Source organism: Simochromis diagramma, unplaced genomic scaffold (assembly GCF_900408965.1).
Source record: "Simochromis diagramma unplaced genomic scaffold, fSimDia1.1 OVJJ01000355.1, whole genome shotgun sequence".
Classification (NCBI taxonomy): Eukaryota; Metazoa; Chordata; class Actinopteri; order Cichliformes; family Cichlidae; genus Simochromis; species Simochromis diagramma.
The window spans coordinates 8,073-26,642 of NW_024387174.1; the positions used below are offsets into that span (position 1 = coordinate 8,073).

Here is an 18,570-nt window from a genome sequence, read left to right on the forward strand (position 1 = left end):
ATATTTAAATAAATGAACCATCGCACCAAACAAAACAACAATTCAACAGACAGTTCGATAAAACTGTGGATGATTCAAAGTGCTGCTATAACTGCACAACAAAACTGCAGTGAGAAAAGCTTTGGATGTTCAGTTTAGTTATAATGACAGTTAAACAACTAAAATACTCGATTAAGTAGGTGAGAAAAAGTTACATTTACTGGATCAGTTTAAGACCAAAATACATTTGAATGAATTACTGACATGGACACTTTGTGAAAAATTACTAAACAGTTCAGGCAAAATTTTACTAAAACCTTGAATTAAACTGGAAAGTTTGCATTTAAACTCCACTGTGACTGTGTACACAGGAAAAACTACAAAATAATGTTTGTTTGTTTGTTTGTTTGTTTTTGTAAACACTGTGGACCGATCTGCATTTGTTGTTGCTAAATTTAAATATTTGTTACTATTTGATCATAATCTCATTTGAACATAGGTTTGATTTAGTGGAGTCAGTTGTTCCCATGCATCATTCTGTAAGTGTGAGAATGAACTAAGATTAGAAAATGTCAAATATAAAGTTTGATTTATTTTTATTCATCACAGCATCCTAAACTTTGCTGAACTTTTTGAAAAATAGAATGAAATCACTGAGTGTTGACTGTCACATTTCAAAGCACCAAGTAAAGATAAACTATTAAACTTTAACTGGGTCAGACTTGTTACTGCATGATGTAATCACACATACCACACCCTGCATCATGTGATTGGCTCTTGGTTGCTCTGTAAGAATATATCTCCCTTCACAGATGTGTCTGTATCAGGATGGGTCTAAAGGTGAACAAGAGCAGAGATCTGTTTCCCTTCAGAGCACAGAGGTAGTTTCTGTTCAGAGGAAGTCAAACTGTCTGACAGTCACTGAGAGACGGTGAAATGGCACAGCACATGAATCAAATGGATCAAACAAAAATCTGCTGTTCAGTCTGTTTGGATCTACTGAAGGATCCGGTGACTATTCCCTGTGGACACAGCTACTGCATGAACTGTATTAAAAGCTTCTGGGATGAAGAGGAAAAGAAGAAAATCTACAGCTGCCCTCAGTGCAGACAGACTTTCACAGCGAGGCCTGTCCTGATGAAAAACACCATGTTAGCAGATTTAGTGGAGGAGCTGAAGAAGACTGGACTCCAAGCTGCTCCTGCTGATCACTGCTATGCTGGACCTGAAGATGTGGCCTGTGATGTCTGCACTGGAAGAAAAATGAAAGCCTTCAAGTCCTGTTTATTCTGTTTGACATCTTACTGTGAGAAACACCTTCAGCCTCATTATGTAGCAGCTCAGTTAAAGAAACACAAGCTGGTGGAGCCCTCCAAGAAGCTCCAGGAGAAGATCTGCGCTCGTCATGATGAGTGATGAAGAAGTTCTGCCCGTACTGATCAGCAGAGTATCTGTTATCTCTGCTCTGTGGATGAACATAAAGGCCACACAGTCTCAGCTGCAGCAGAAAGGACTGAGAGGCAGAGAGAGCTGGAGGTGAGTCGACAAAACATCCAGCAGAGAATCCAGGACAGAGAGAAAGATGTGAAGCTGCTTCAACAGGAGGTGGAGGCCATCAATCAGTCTGCTGATCAAACAGTGGAGCACAGTGAGAAGATCTTCACTGAGCTGATCCATCTCATCCAGAAGAAGCTCTGATGTGAAGCAGCAGATCAGATCCCAGCAGGAAACTGAAGTGGATGTTTTACTGTCAGATCCACCAGAGCCAAAGACCAGAGCTGGATTCTTAAAATATTCATGTGAAATCACACTGATCCAAACACGCAAAAAAGAGCTGTTATTATCAGAGGGGAACAGAAAAGCAACAGTAATGGAAGAACAACAGTCTTATTCTGATCATCCAGACAGATTGCTATTTCACAGGTAATTATTAATAATTATATGCTATGAACAAAATCTGCAAATGTGTTTACTCACCTGATAAATGAAAGTTATTTCCTCCTTCAGACTGCTCAGTCTGATGATTCTGACTCTTCATTCCCATTTAAATGAGCGCACAGACACAAAATATGAAGATATACAGTTCATGTTATTGTCATTATTATTATTATTAGAGTTTTTAGATTTCCAGCTTTGCACTTCACACCCAGAAATGAGTGGCGTAGCTCCTTCAGTATTTGTTTCACTGCACAGTGAAAGGAGCTTTTTCATCTGCAGAATCTTATTGCTTAGAAAATAATTCAATTACTCAGCTGCCTCTGCAGTGAGCCTTCCCTACAATGGGTGGGCCCATCCTTTGCAGACACAGACACTCTCCAGAGCAGAAGCAGAGCTGCAGTCGATAACACAAAATACAAAATAATTCCCGTTTCTGTAAAATGTGAAGAATTAAAAGTGAAGGTTTATTCTCACACCAGCCTCCTGCAGCTGCTTTGAACCTGCAGCCTCCTGCAGACGATTAAGACAAGCGCGCCTCAGATGTTTCACACAGGTCAATAAACAAGAAAATTTAAAAATGATGAAACCTGACAAGACGGGAATTGTCAGGCTGGTTATCAGTGGCTGAATTTTCAAAATAAGAGCGAAGGGCATCATCTAAGCAGTTGTAGATGCCATTAATGTGTTTAAGGATAATAATTTAGTTGGCATGAATACCTGAGCCGTCCGGGTTCAGAGGGGTCGTCTTCTAATCTGAAGGTTGGCAGTTAAAATCCTGGCTCCACCGTTCTTTTATCATCCTACATCCTATCATCCTCCTTTTCTGTGGTGTTTCTATAAAAACGCTGACCGATTTCCCTTTCGTGTTCAGACTCTGACGAGGAGCTGGATGATAAACACGAACCTGAAAAGGGGCTCATTACACAAGTGACTTAACAGGTAAGAATACGTAATGACAGACGTCAGTCAGGATTCGTATCCACAGTATTAGTCTGATGTGCTGTTTTTTCTCCACAGGATCTCCGATCCTGAACATGGAGGGATTTTTGGGTCCTCCAGCGTTGTGCTACTGAGGGAAACTTCTGCCTTACACCTTCAGCCATTTTAGTTGTATTGTTCATATCCACAAATGCAGCTCACGTTCTGATATCAGCCTTCTGCACGTACAACCGCGACCGGGAAAGTGCCACTTAAAAGTTTCAGTGTCATGAACTCTGGTTACTGTATGAGTTTTGCACTTGAGTGCGCATGCGCCAACCAGCGTGCAGCCTGTTTCAGTCGCTCCTGTTTTTTCTCTTAGTTTAGCTCTTTTTTCTTACGTATTCTTTTTTTTCTCTGACTTGTATTTTCCTCCTCCGTTTTCTATCTCTTACTCAATCATGTGGATTGAGAGAGTTTTTGTTCTTCTGCTGGCCGTGGAACTGTTACTTTTATCAAGGAACGGGACCGCGGCACATCTCTTAAAATAATTTCCCCCAGGGATTAATAAAGTATTCTGATTCTGATTCTGATTGTGATTTCTCCACCTTTAAGGAACTCGAGACCTTACAAGAGAGTTATCAGAAATAAATCATTACATCCTTATCAGTATCCATCCATCATTCAAAGCATTACATTCATTTTAAAACTTAAAAAATATATTTACACTTCAATTAAAAAACAGAGTTAATGTCTTATTTCCAGCATAATGTTTACTTATAATTCTGTGATCATTTTCTGTGCTTCGGTTGAGTCACTGCAAAGGAAAATAAGCTCATGGATGCCACAGAAAGGATTGTTCAGCCAGTATTGAGCCTGCAGACCAGACTGTAGCAGAAAGAGAAAGTCAAACTCTTAGAGATGTTTATGATTACTTCAATGTCTTAAAAATGTGCATGAAAGAATATTAAGGTAACATATAGAGATGTGAACGATACTGTTTGTTTTGAAACGAGAGTGAAGGATTGTGTGTTAAAGAAAACGAGCCATAAACGTGCAGCATGTACACTCGGAGATTTGGGTTTAGTGCACTGAACAGAAGGGACGCTGCTCTCGAAAGCTGCTGTGACGGGCGGGGAAACGTTCTAATGCAAATGTACATATCTTCATGCATGCTTTGCAAGCTCAGTGGATGTTTATTCTGTTTTTTCTTTTTTAAAGAAAAGCCCGTCTGTATAACAGAATCATTAAAATGTTAAAGGTTATGTGGTTTTGTTTAATTGTTTATGTCAAACGTCGACCTTAAATAGATCAACAAAAAGAACTTAGACATAAATTAGCCTTATGAATAAATAAAATGTGAAAATATCAGTTTGTTTCAGGTAATGTCAGCTGTTTATTAAAAAAATATTCCTTTAAAACCTTTTTCATCTCTATTTTTTCTTAAACCTAATTACTAGTCTTAATTAAGGTGAACAGACTCTGAATGGGGGACTTTTATTTTAATTGTGTGTCATATATTAATTACATTTATTGAATTAAATAAAGATTAACCCTTATTTTTAAAGAAGAAATGCTACTGAATACATGGACTGTAGATAAAAGATGGAGGGACCTTTTACTAGAGTTATGTTTTGAATTTTCTAGTTTTTTTTTCATTCCATTTTGACTTTTTAAGGTCAGTTTAGTGTCAGTTAGTCTCCAAGTGAATTTTCTTCTTTCAGTGTAGTTTTTAGTAGTTTCAGTTACTTTTAGGCTTTTAAATATTATTGTTATATGGAGGCCAAATGTCAGAGGGAACATTTATGAAAATCAGCACAGAGATCACTAAAATAAAGATTTATTTTACCCCCCTTTTTTTTTATTCATTAAATAAGATCAAACTAATTATGGGGGGGGGACTTTATTTAGTAATTTTTGTGGCATAACCAAACAAACAAGCAACATATTAACATTCTCTGACATAAGACCATTTAAGAGAGAGAGGGGGAAAAAAACAGACCACGATTAATATAATGATATGTCGTAGGGGAGATTTATAGCTTTATATTACAATGTTCCAAAGTTCGTGTTTCATTCACCCAAGTATCTGGCCACACATCCATCTCTGGTGGAAGATCTCCACCTTCAGTTGCAGGCTTGCTGTCATTCTTTCCATTGTATGAACTCTTTCAGTCTGTGATTCCATTGAGTTAGGATGGTGAGTTTGTTTGTTTCCATTTCACAGTTATCCTTTTCTTAGCTATCAGTATATATTTTTCATCTATGGGGTACTCTCTCTGGTATAACTCCCAATAGAAATATGGTGGGTTCAGGGCAGGATTGCTATGTAGGATTTTCTCTGTTTCTTCTTTGATTCTTATCCAGAAACCTTGAATTATTGGACAGTCCCAAAAGATATGTGAATCGTCTCCTATTTCCCCCACATTTTCTCCAACATAGTTCTGCATTGGGTTCCTTACAATATGAGGAGATAACAAGAGGTGTATTAAAAAAATCTAAATTTTAAATTTCCAGTCAAACTCTCCATAATTGACTACTTGTTCCCTTGTTTTACACATGTCTTCCCATACATTATCATTGATAATAATATTTAGTTCTAGTTTCCATTTCTCTTTAATATGGCCTGTATTTTAAGATCAAACTAATTTTAATATTAGATAAAAAATAACCCAAGTAAGTAAAAAAGTGTTTTATAAATGATGATTTCGTTAGAAATCCAGAAATCACTCAAACAGAACCTGTCTGTCAAAGTGAAGCAGGCTGAAAGCTCAGAAAAACAAACATCACACCACGATGTAAAGACGCTCAAGAAAACTTATGAGAAAAATTACAAAGTTATTGGCATCTATTAGTCTGCAGATGTTTGTAAGGCTTTGGGGCTCCAGTGAACAACGGAGAGGTGAACTTTCCAAGAAGCTACCAGTGACTCATCCAGGTCACATAAGAACCCAGAATAACATCTAAAGAACTGCAAACCACAAGAAATCTAACATATAAGAAATGTATAAAACCACATGTGCTCAATGGGTTGTTTTTAATTGTTATTCTTCTGTGTTTCAATTCCTGTTAAGATAAACCAGCTGGAGGGAACGCGGCAGATAAACGACTGCAGACAGAAGAAGAAACACAAAGCAGCAGTTTCTGTAATTCTCTTTTATTAATTTTTTCTTCACATTTTTATTGACAGAAGTCAAGTAACCAAGGCATCTGTAAACAGTGCATCCACAAATCTACATGTTGCCTCTCATCAGTGCGATCGTTCAGTCATTCAAAAACTGTTTGGAAATAAATACAATACTGATTGTTTTTTTTCTTTAAAAAAAAAGAAGAAGAAGAAGAAGGTAAAACCTACATCTGCCTGAAGGAGCTCGTAAAGATTCAGTCTTTGTCTGTAGTCACAGTCTGGAAATGATGCCACATATGAAGCAACACACGGAGGTAAACGACTCGATGTGGTAAAATCCTGAAGCCGGAGGATGAAACTGACACCACCTGCACGGCTGGTTATGTGCGGCTAAAATGAGAAGTGAGAATTTCTGGACCTTTGAACCCCTTAAAAAGCTTTCAGCTTCATTATAAAGATTACAGTATATCTATCAGTGCATCAGGTGGTCCAGGTGTGTGATTAGGAGGCTTCCTGTGTGCCTCATTACGAGGTTTATTAAGCTGTACGACACCCAGAAAGCCACAAACTTCCTCCTAACAGCACTGCACCGCTGTCCAAAGACGACTGAAATGTTCCTTTATTACCATGAACACAGACCCACGCATCACTGTGCTGCCCCAAAAGTAACAGGTTGACTAATCCGCCATGAAAAATAGTTCCCAATAAACGCACCTTTTCCTCCTGTTAAACAAAAACTTCCCATTTTCTTTTGTGTGGTATCAAAAAGGGAAAAAAGCCAGCCATCAAGAAATACTGGTGTCAGCAGTTCATCCCCCCAGTGTCGTTTGAGACGTGAAACAGCGCCGCCTGCAGCTAAACCGCAGCGCTGCATGGACAAACTGAAACAGCAGATGTTCTGGTTGTTAAATGTTAAACGGATGGACGAGCATCTCTAACACACACAGACGGACACGGTGAGATTTGTATTAGTTGTTCTCGCGTACATGAAATGGAATGATGTGCTGAAATTTGATTCTACTCTACTTTCTCTACTGGAATCGTGCGTCAAGTTTTCCTTCCATTTACTGAGAAGTGGTGCGATTTTTTTTTTTGTCCCAACGACGTTTCTTGTGTGTGATTATTGTCCACCTGTCCTTAATTTTATCACCTCAAAAGTCACTCTAACATTACAGAACATGTTATTGCATCAGACATGAGCTCTAACCTGTTCAACCATGATAATCACTTTAATTAAAACAAGAATCTTTTTAACATCACTGAACCCTTAAAGCTCACCAGTCAGTCATCAGCTCCAGCACGCGCCTCATCTTGAAATATTCCAGCTTGAATTTTATTTTTATCTATTGCTGCACAAGATGCACCGCGACTCTCTGAGGGGAACAAAATAGGAAGCACGTGTAAAACATAATAATATAATAATGCAGTAACTGTAAACAAAAACAAGGGTCGACTGATCGATTGTTTGTTGGCTGTTATGAGTTTCATGATAACCGTGTATTGACGATTACAGAAGTGACAATACTGTGTCAATAATGCAGGTATAACGTAAACATATGAGCAACTGTTCTCTTTTTACAGGTATGCCTAGACTTGCTCAAACCTTTGAGTTTAACTATTTTGAATTTTAAATTCTTTAAATCTAACCAAGGAAAAAGGGCAGATTAGCTTGGGTAAAAGAATGAAAGTTTAGGCACACAACGATGTGTGCCGCTGGTCAAGTTTCTGGGCTGCTTTTCCTCATAACAGCCATCCCTCAAGATTTTTCCATTTAAAGCAATGCATTGTCAGGGATTGTAACATCGAGTCCTTTTACTGAATCTTTGATGAATGCATAAAAATACAGCCCAAGTCGACCTGTTGGTATCTGTCTGAAGTCTTACTGCTTAAACAGCTGCTTTTATTACGTTTTTATTAGTTTGGTGAAAGAGGTTAAACGCCAGAAAACGGTTTAAAAATTGTCCTTCACCTGCTGGAGCTCAAACCGTGCAGCAAATGAAACAGGTGGCTTTAAATGAGTGTAAACTTTCTGGGGTTCAGGAGTGATGGTCAGGCATCTCATTTTAAAGTTTGCCCAGTTTGAATGCTCAGCATTAAATATCAGAGCTGCTTTTTACCAGAGCTGGTATTAACATCTTCGTTAGGACCAAAACTTGGTAGTTTTCTATACTCGTGGGGACAAACAGGCCTCACAGGGACCAAAATCCCAGTCCCCACATGTTTGAAGGCATTTTTGAGACTCAAAATTTGGTTTTAGTGTCAGGGTTACAATTAGGTTATGGTTAGGTTTAGGGTAAGGGTCAGGGTTAGGCATTCATTTTTGATGGTTAGGGTAAGCAGCTAGCTCGTGTGAGTGCCTTTCCTGCTTTACTCCATGTGCACCTAGAAGCAGTTGAGTCTTCCAGCCAAGTGGTTCACAAAACGTTCATTTCTCAAAGCTTCACACAGCGTGTGTGTGTGTGTGTGTCTGAATATAGCCCCATCTGAACCTAGCCACACGGAGGTAAACGCCTGTTAAAATCTGAAGCCGGAGGATGAAATATTGACACCACCTGCACGGCTGGTTTGCTGGCGGCTAAATGAGAAGGAATTTTCTGGACTTTGACCCCTTAAAAAGCTTTCAGCTTCATTATAAAGATTACCCGTTCTTATATTTCGCTTGTTCTTATGTTTTTGTATTTTTCTTGCAGACAAGAAATTTTGGATACGATTGTCTACCTTGATTTCTCTTGATTGTGTGTGAAATGTGTGTGTAGCTTGGTTCAGTATGTAACCCCAGATAGTGGTTTGGCTTCAGGGTAAAGTAGCAGCAGTCTATAAAGGGCTGCCAGTTAACATCAGACGGCCTCTGATGTCCAAATGAAGCTTTGAAGCTTGGATTGAAAAACGGTTCATGTACTCGAAGCTTTTCAACACAGTCCTGTTTGGTGACATCTGGTGGACAAAACTATGAAGCGCAGCTTGAATCTACAGCTTGTAATGAACTGCTTCATTATGATTGCCCACTCTGCAGAGATGAACTGACAGCTTCTCTTTAATGTCACGTGACAGTTGTGTCTGATATCGGGCTGATATGGTGCTTTGAACATGTATTTGTTTTGCGTGAAAAAATTCTGTTATGTCGATTTTAATAATAAATAATTTAGATGAATAAAACGTTCTTGTGTAAACATGTGCCATGGTGTGTTCTCCTGCTGCTTGTGACTTCTTGTAGTTTGTTAGTAATAAAAATACACTAAATATAACAATGTAAAGCACAATATTATAATAGTTGTATTGTGCTGTGAGGTCACTGCCTCCACCTGATTATGTAATTAACCAGCAGACTGGTACGTTTATATATAATATACTATAAGTTATATCATTATAATTATGTGTACATCATATTTCTTATGTACATTTTAGACCTGGGAGCAGAAATGCTGATGAACTGGTTTTTATTCAGGAACAGGCAGAGCGTCCTCTCTTCCTGGCTCCATGTCTATAATTATGTCACACACTGATTCGCTCTCACAAAATCACCAAAACACGACACAAATCCCACCAATGGTTCAATTCCTTATAAATCATTGAATCAGGTACTGAAGCAGTGACGTGCTGAATGAAGCTTCAGACGTCATTGATCACGTGACTCTGTTCAGTCAAACCAAGCCTCAGCACAGCGTTTCTGAAGCAGTGTGTTGATTTTTTGACTCATGTGCCGGAGCTTCAGCTTCAAACGGGCCGTCACCATCAGAGTTGCTGGAACCATTTCCCACTACTGGCTACTCTGTTTTATTCTGTGTTAAGTTTTTGAATGTGAATTTTCTGTGTTAAGAATAACAAAGAAAATGTAATGAAGTGATTTTAAAGTTTAAACTTTGTGTGAGAGAGTGAGTGATGATTAAATGTCAACAACCTGATTGGCCCAAGTATGAAGATGTGACGTCCACTGAGGGAAGGGGGGAGAAAGGGTGAGCAGGTATAAAAGTGAGGTGAAGAAGAGATTCGGGGTTCTTCCCTTTTGTCCTCTGTGAGATGAGCAGTTCAGAAGTTTGGATCTAAGAGGTTCACAGTTAAAATTCCAGCAGAGACGCTAAAAGGAGAACCACAGTCCAACCTGTGAATGTTTTTAACCCTTTGTGAAACAACAAAGGCATAAATATGATCATATCAATATTATCTACTGGCTCAGACTCATAGGATCAGGGATTAGAACTCCTTTTATCAGAGAGATGAAATCTACTTCCTGTACAGGGTTTTTTTGTGGGCCTACCGATCGACAGAAACTAGAGTCAATAAAAAAACTGGACATTGGCTCAATGTGTGTGTGGCACAGGCAAACAAGGACTGAGCGCTGTGTAGTCCCACATAAAGTCAGACACCTGGTCACCCTAGGTGGACCATGGCATGGTCTATATGGAGGATACAGACACTGCTGAAAACATGACTCTGTCTGGTTTAGATGATCAAATGTCTTTACTTTAGGAGGCTGTGGCTCAGAGTACATTCACATAATGCCTTTGAATAAATGTAAAAAGCTTGTTTTGCTCCTGCTTTGATTTCTTTGTCCAGGTAGAAATTCTGCTTTTTGCCTCTAAAATCTGAAACAGTTTGAAACAAAGTTTGGCGCTCTAATCCTCTCTGTGTTTGTCCTTTGGTCAGATGGTGATATTGAATGAAATATTCCAGTATTCAGTAGCTCAGCAGCTTTGTAACATGTGGTTTTGCACACTGTTCAAACCTCAGATGTTTGTGGAAACAAGTGTGGAGGACACAAACTCACGGGGGGAGGAACGACATTTACTGTTGATGTGTCTGACATTTAGTCTCCATGAGTTCTCATAAGACTGAAGAACTCTGTGATCTCTAACATGCAGCTGTATGTTTTCAAATCATGTGTCTCATTCTCTGGACTTTACTAGACAACGAGTGAAGAACATGTAACGAATATCATCTTTAAAGTGATGAATAATAACTCTGCCTCTGTGTCTTCATAAAAAGATCGTACTTCTGAAAGGTCAGAGGGCAGCATCCACTCTGGGTTTACACAGTTTTGCAGCTTTAGCTCTTCTGAAGTTCAGCGCCTGCTTTTTCAACCAATCAGAAGCCAGTATTGTAGAGAGTTCATATTTCTTTTCATGCAATTGAATCATTTTGAATGTTTAGGTGAATATTTATATTTAGAGTATTTTCTCGATCAGTGTCTTCAGTCCTGACCCTGAGTGTGTACATTTAAAAATAAAGTGATATAACTTCTTTTACATTACTGTGAACTTCTTGTACAGTTTGACAGCTGATTGTTGTCGTGTTTGTCGTCATATGAAGATCGTTTCCTAAAGAGGACTGAACAGTCATTTAGCCTCTGGCTCCATCCATGAATCTGATGTTTGCTGTATAATCTGTGCTGTTAATAGTGTAATGGAACATATAATTTGTACATATAATTTCATATGTAATTATGATGATCTTTACCCATTAAGATTTTAAATGAAACGATAAACAAAGGCCAAGAAAACTGAGTTAAACTCCTGAGTCTACTATATATTTGCACCATGAAGAAATGAATTGTTTGCACCTGTAATAAATAATCAAATATATCAAATTATCATCAATATTCGAATAAAAGCAAACATTGCACCAAACAAAACAACAATTCAACAGACAGCTCTATAAAACTGTGGATGATTCAAAGTGCTGCTATAACTGCACAACAAAACTGCAGTGAGAAAAGCTTTGGATGTTCAGTTTAGTTATAATGACAGTTAAACAACTAAAATACTCGATTAAGTAGGTGAGAAAAAGTTACATTTACTGGATCAGTTTAAGACCAAAATACATTTGAATGAATTACTGACATGGACACTTTGTGAAAAATTACTAAACAGTTCAGGTTTTTTAAATCCACTGTGACTGTGTACACAGGAAAAACTGCAAAATAATGTTTGTTTGTTTTTTAAACATTGTGGAGCGATCTGCATTTGTTGTTGCTAAATTTAAATATTTGTTACTATTTAATGATCATAATCTCATTTGAACATAGGTTTGATTTAGTGGAGTCAGTTGTTCCCATGCATCATTCTGTAAGTGTGAGAATGAACTAAGATTAGAAAATGTCAAAATATAAAGTGTCATTTATTTTTATTCATCACAGCATCCTAAACTTTGCTGAACTTTTTAAAATATAAAATGAACTCACTGAGTGTTGACTGTCAAATTTCAAACATCCAAGTAAAGATAAACTATTAAAGTTTAACTGGGTCAGACTTGTTACTGCATGCTGTAACCAAACATACCACACCCTGCATCATGTGATTGGCTCTTGGTCGCTCTGTAAGAATATTTGTTTAGTGCCTCCCTTCACAGATGTGTCTGTATCAGGATGGGTCTAAACAACATGGTGTAAATGCAGTTGCTGGTGAGCCTCATTTCCTGTAGGAGGTGAGACGCAGAGAAATGGACCTTCCCTGTCGAGCGCTGGGAGAGAAACTCCTGCTCATCCCCTCACTTGGCGCTTCCCCGTTAACCCACTAGATGGCAGGTTTGCCATTAGAAGATCAGGAATAGACCCATTCATTGAAACGTTGATCCCATTACTTACAGAACAAACGACTCTGACCTGTCATATAACAAACTTATAAAAAACATGCCTCAGAAATACCCTTGAGACAGAATACGTACTATCAGACACTTGCATGGAGAAACCTTATGAATACCAGCGCTCACACACTCACGTGTGCACGCAGCTACTTACAGACTCACACTATCTTGGGTGGCTGCTGCCTCAACATATCAAGCATTATCGATTCTGTGTACTGCTTAAAAAGATTCAGCATTCATTATTTACTGTTACCCAGTGTTGGGCAAGTTTGAAAAAGTAATTAATTATAGTTACTAGTTACTTCTTCAAAAAAGTAACTGAGTTAGTAACTGAGTTACAATATTCTAAAAATAATTAATTACTTGAAAAGTAACTATTGTGTCACTTAAAAAAAAAAACGTTTAACCCTCTGGGGTCCAGGGTTTAATTGGCCATTTTTACTACTTTTGATTTTCCCTCCACATTTTACCTTTAAAAACTATTTGCTTTGCCTTGTTTGGTTTCATTCTTTTCAGCACAACCTCACGTGTCTGAATTTACAGTTATGTTTTCATTTTGACATACTGTATGAGCACAATTGATCTAAAATCAGAAAGAAAACATAAAATCTGAGTAGAAAAGGTTTTATTTTCTTACTGTAACAACATGTTTATTGAATCATATTTCATAATTCATAACTTTCATGACATTAAATACAATTGTCAATTTTAAAATCTTATGCACAAGTTTTGCAAACAACAAAGTTATTTGCAGCCATTTACCTTTTTTTTTAAAATAACCATTTCAGACTATTTACAGAACAATCAGCTGTTCTGCATTCAATAAGATGCCACACAAATTATTTGTGCCACTCCAAAAAAAATAATTTCTGTCCACTATAAAGGAAACATCACCGCCTGATACCTGCAGGTCTGACAGCAGCAGGTGTATCACTCCTGTTTCTACCTGGAGACAGCAGTCGCCTCATTGTTCTGACACACAACACAAAACTATCCACAACACTACACACTTACACCAAGACAACACATTAACTACACAATCCAAACACGCTACACGTCACAAATCTCTCACATCTCAAAACTCGCTCTCTCTCTCTCTCTCTCTTTCTGCTGTCTCTCTCTCTCTCTCTCTCTCCCTCCCTCTCACCGTCACTCTTAAATCTTCCCCCTCTTCCTAAACAACCAAATGTCAGGTCACCATATCATTTTTCATTGGTCCACATGGTGCATTTTTCCACCAACATGAACGGGCTGTTTTTTGTTTGCTCATAAGCAGAGAGGTCTCGCTGCGCTGTCCTTAGACAGTAAACGTGACAAAACAATTCAGGAAAAAACAGGCGTATATATTGTTTATCATGATTCTGGTTTTACGCGGCCTATCAACACAATTTAAAAACTGGTATATATCACCTTGTTGCTTTGTCTTAAAGTGGTCATGTGATTGGCTTACCACAACTACTTTATTCTTCCTCAGTCAAACAGCAGCACTCATGTGATTGTTTTACCCCTTAGCTCCAGGTGTTTTTCTTTCCCTCTCCTTCTGTTAACTTTCTTTCTAACTTTTCTTCTTGTTTTCTTTCCCGTCCCTGAGTCCAGTCTGGCCTGATTACAATAATTTAGAATAAAAATAACTAATAAAGATCAAACAAACTATGACAATCAAGTGGACCAGTATAGCAAAAGGCCCACTTGGGAAAGTAAATCTGTTGGGCATTTTTCTTGGCCTTCAGACAATAATTCTGATTGCTACAGTGCCAGACAGGACAAAAAAAAAGTATTGATCATTTTGCGTGAACGTGAACCCAGATGCAGACACAATGCGAAGCACTCTCTTGATTTTCACAAACTTTATTTGCAAACAGGAAATACTTGGTCTGTGGCAAACAGGTCATCAACAATGAGACAGACTTGGGGAACGAGGGAGTTGCAGGGCGAAGGCACTGTGACACTGTGACCCTCTACAAAATGCCAGGTTTAGATAAGTTAGTGAAACAAACTGATCAGCCGTCTTATCCTGTCTTGTGATACAAAATACATCCTCTGTAATCCACAAGGGTGTAACCATGGTTATCCTTGAATCTGTGCATTGTCAGCCAAGATTGTTTGTTTGTTTTTTCCTTTTGACCAGATGCAACTGGTTTCCTGTGCCAACAGCGTGTGGTGCTGTGGTAAAGAATAGAGAAGGCACACAGATAGAGCTGCTGTTATCTTCACAACAGGAAGGTTTATTCTTCCTCTGTGTCCCAAAACACTGCTCGATACCACCAGTGCGCTGTATGCCCTCTAGTGTTCGCATGTGTAATAGCATTACCTCAAACTGCTATAATTCAACAAGAATGTTTAAATGACAGGTTAACAAATACAAACATAATGAAAAATTTCTTGAAGGTGACTGTTTTTCTCTGATTATTTTCAATATTGTATTTTAAAAGAAGCTATTTTAAACTCTTCACATGTTCATCTGGCGAAAGAAAAATGATTTTCTTATAACTAAAATAGATCGTGAAGTACGCTTTCATTAACTCATCTATACAAAGCATTTTGTTGAGGGTACAGAAGCTGTGGTAGTTTATCTTGAACCAACAACTGTAATCTCCATATATTTCAACTATTTCCTGGAAGAAAAAAATGTGAACTTTAACCTCAAAATAAGTAGTTTTATCTTAAGGAGGGTCTAATACGTTGTAATAAACAGACCACACCCTCGCTCTTGTCACTGCCAGGATATTTCTTTAGTGCCTCCCTTCACAGATGTGTCTGTATCAGGATGGGTCTAAACAACATGGTGTAAATGCAGTTGCTGGTGAGCCTCATTTCCTGTAGGAGGTGAACAAGAGCAGAGATCTGTTTCCCTTCAGAGCACAGAGGTTGTTTCTGTTCAGAGGAAGTGAAACTGTCTGACAGTCACTGAGAGACGGTGAAACGGCACAGCACATGAATCAAATGGATCAAATAAAATTCTGCTGTTCAGTCTGTTTGGATCTACTGAAGGATCCGGTGACTATTCCCTGTGGACACAGCTACTGCATGAACTGTATTAAAAGCTTCTGGGATGAAGAGGAAGAGAAGAAAATCTACAGCTGCCCTCAGTGCAGACAGACTTTCACAGCGAGGCCTGTCCTGGTGAAAAACACCATGTTAGCAGATTTAGTGGAGGAGCTGAAGAAGACTGGACTCCAAGCTGCTCCTGCTGATCACTGCTATGCTGGACCTGAAGATGTGGCCTGTGATGTCTGCACTGGAAGAAAAATGAAAGCCTTCAAGTCCTGTTTAGTCTGTCTGGCATCTTACTGTGAGAAACACCTTCAGCCTCATTTAATATCCTCCGCATTTGAAACACACAAGCTGGTGGAGCCCTCCAAGAAGCTCGAGAAGAACATCTGCTCTCGTCATGATGAGGTGATGAAGATGTTCTGCCGTACTGATCAGCAGAGTATCTGTTATCTCTGCTCTGTGGATGAACATAAAGGCCACGACACAGTCTCAGCTGCAGCAGAAAGGACTGAGAGGCAGAGAGAGCTGGAGGTGAGTCGACAAAACATCCAGCAGAGAATCCAGGACAGAGAGAAAGATGTGAAGCTGCTTCAACAGGAGGTGGAGGCCATCAATCAGTCTGCTGATCAAACAGTGGAGCACAGTGAGAAGATCTTCACTGAGCTCATCCATCTCATCCAGAAAAGAAGCTCTGATGTGAAGCAGCAGATCAGATCCCAGCAGGAAACTGAAGTGAGTCGAGTCAAAGAGCTTCAGGAGAAGCTGGAGCAGGAGATCACTGAGCTGAAGAGGAAAGATGCTGAGCTGAAGCAGCTCTCACACACAGAGGATCACATCCAGTTTCTACACAACTACCCCTCACTGTCAGCACTCAGTGAGTCTACAGACTCATCCAGCATCAATATCCGTCCTCTGAGCTACTTTGAGGATGTGACAGCAGCTGTGTCAGAGGTCAGAGATAAACTACAGGACATTCTGAGAGAGGAATGGACAAACATCTCACTGACAGTCACTGAAGTGGATGTTTCACTGTCACAACCAGAGCCAAAGACCAGAGCTGAATTCTTAAAATATTCATGTGAAATCACACTGGATCCAAACACAGGACACAAAGAGCTGGTATTATCAGAGGGGAACAGAAAAGTAACATTCTGTCAGTCAATGAAAGACCTACAGTCTTATTCTGATCATCCAGACAGATTCACTTGGTGGTTTCAGGTCCTGAGTAGAGAGAGTCTGACTGGACGTTGTTACTGGGAGGTGGAGGGGAGAGGAATAGGAGTTGAAGTAGCAGTCGCATACAAGAATATCAGCAGAGCAGGGAAAGGAAATGAATGTGGATTTGGACGTAATGACAAATCTTTTGCTTTCTATTTTCACAACTTTTATTCATTTTGGTACAACAACATCGAAACTCGTGTCTCAGGTCCTTGTTCCTCCAGAGTAGGAGTGTACCTGGATCACAGAGCAGGTATTTTGTCCTTCTACAGCGTCTCTGAAACCATGACTCTCCTCCACAGAGTCCAGACCACATTCACTCAGCCGCTCTATGCTGGACTGAGGCTTTATGATGGTTTAATTTATCCTGGAGACTATGCTGAGTTGATTAAACTGAAATAGATTGAAGTCTTTCATATTGTGGGTTTAAATGTGTATTTTAGTTTCATTTTATTTTCTCTCCATCATTTCTGCACAGAGATCAGCTGTCAGTCAAACATTATGGGTGGTACCTCCACATCTTCTAGTTGTTCTCTTGATGTTTCTGAGTTTTTAAAGGAGATCTTTCCTGTGACTGTTTATGGAGGCTATCACTGCTCATCATCATTTTGATTTACTAAAATATTTCTCCACATGAAAATGTAAACTTCTCTATCCTCTAAATGTTTCTGGAATATTTGTATTGAAAAATGTCGACATTTCTCTTCATGAGTATGGCAGACCGTGTGTGTGTGTGTGTGTGTGTGTGTGTGTTTGTTTTTGACAAAATCATCAAACAAATGAGGAAAAACTGATTTTAATGAATGAATTCATATATTGTGTTGATGTTTTATTGTGTGAATAAACTGGAAGGTTTGACTATAAATCAAACTTTGAACAAAGTCTTTTCTTCTGTCTTCATTCCAGGATCTCACTCAAATCTGATGCAGAAAATATGAAACTAATCTGAGAGAATAACTGAAGCAGTTTTCCTCCTGAAGCATCACAACGTTCAGAGTTCATGTTTAGAGCAGAAGATTCAGCAGTCGCTCTGTGACCTTTCAACTTTCTTCACTAAAACAGCTTCATTACAGAAAAACAAGTCACATTTTCTTGATGTTTTTAAGTCCTTTCAGATGTTTGTAATGGTCCTTGAATGCAGCATCAGTGTTACAGGTTGTGACTCCTGTGAACAAACTGACACAGTGTGATATTACACATATTTAAATCTGTCTTTACTGATGATGTTGAAGCTGCTGAAGGCTCAGTGAAGTTTTGTCTTCCTGCAGGTTAACAAGTGAAATCTGAAAGTGATGCACAACACAAGAGGGCGCCTTCATCCTGCTAACAGGGATGTAGAGGAGGTTAAAGCACCTCAGCTCAGTTTGTCCACATGTTTTACATTCTGCCATGTTTTTAGGCTGAATAAAGCCTTTATCATAAAGTGCACTGTGTCATAGATCATTTTTACATAGAACTGTGTCCTTCTTTGAGTTTTATAATTTTAGAAACACTTTGCATAATATTGTATTAAAATGACTTTTTCTGTATTAAACTGTTTCTCTGTTTAGTTACAGGCCATTCATTCATTAGAAACACATAAAACATTCACATTTAGTTTAGCTGATAATTTACACGACAACATCAGTTTTGTGTACAAATAAGACAAACATGACGTTTGCAGATTTCTTCAATCAGCTGAAGAAGACTGGACTCCAAACTGCTCCTGCTGTAAAACTGATATCACTGCTATGCTGGACCCTAAGTGCTGTACTGTTTTCAATACAGGCTTTTTACACATGAGATATTTAACAGTTATTAGAATTGGAATTTAGATT

General features: G+C 38.7%; 1 protein-coding gene and 1 long non-coding RNA gene across 2 annotated transcripts; both read left to right on the forward strand.

Moving 5' to 3' along the window:
* Positions 1–5,830: 5,830 nt before the first annotated feature.
* LOC120744910 lies at positions 5,831–6,315 on the forward strand. Its single transcript, XR_005698488.1, has 2 exons — positions 5,831–5,981; positions 6,165–6,315. It is a non-coding gene; the product is annotated as an uncharacterized LOC120744910 (long non-coding RNA).
* A 9,169-nt stretch (positions 6,316–15,484) lies between these two features.
* LOC120744884 (tripartite motif-containing protein 16-like) lies at positions 15,485–17,274 on the forward strand. The gene has a single exon (XM_040049474.1). The coding sequence runs from the start codon at positions 15,485–15,487 to the stop codon at positions 17,153–17,155; it is 1,671 nt and encodes a 556-aa protein (XP_039905408.1). The 3' UTR covers positions 17,156–17,274.
* Positions 17,275–18,570: the final 1,296 nt, after the last annotated feature.

Coding starts and splice junctions, on each gene's coding strand:
- LOC120744884 (XM_040049474.1), top strand. CDS start 15,485: ATGGATCAAATAAAATTCTGCTGTTCAGTCTGTTTGGATCTACTGAAG.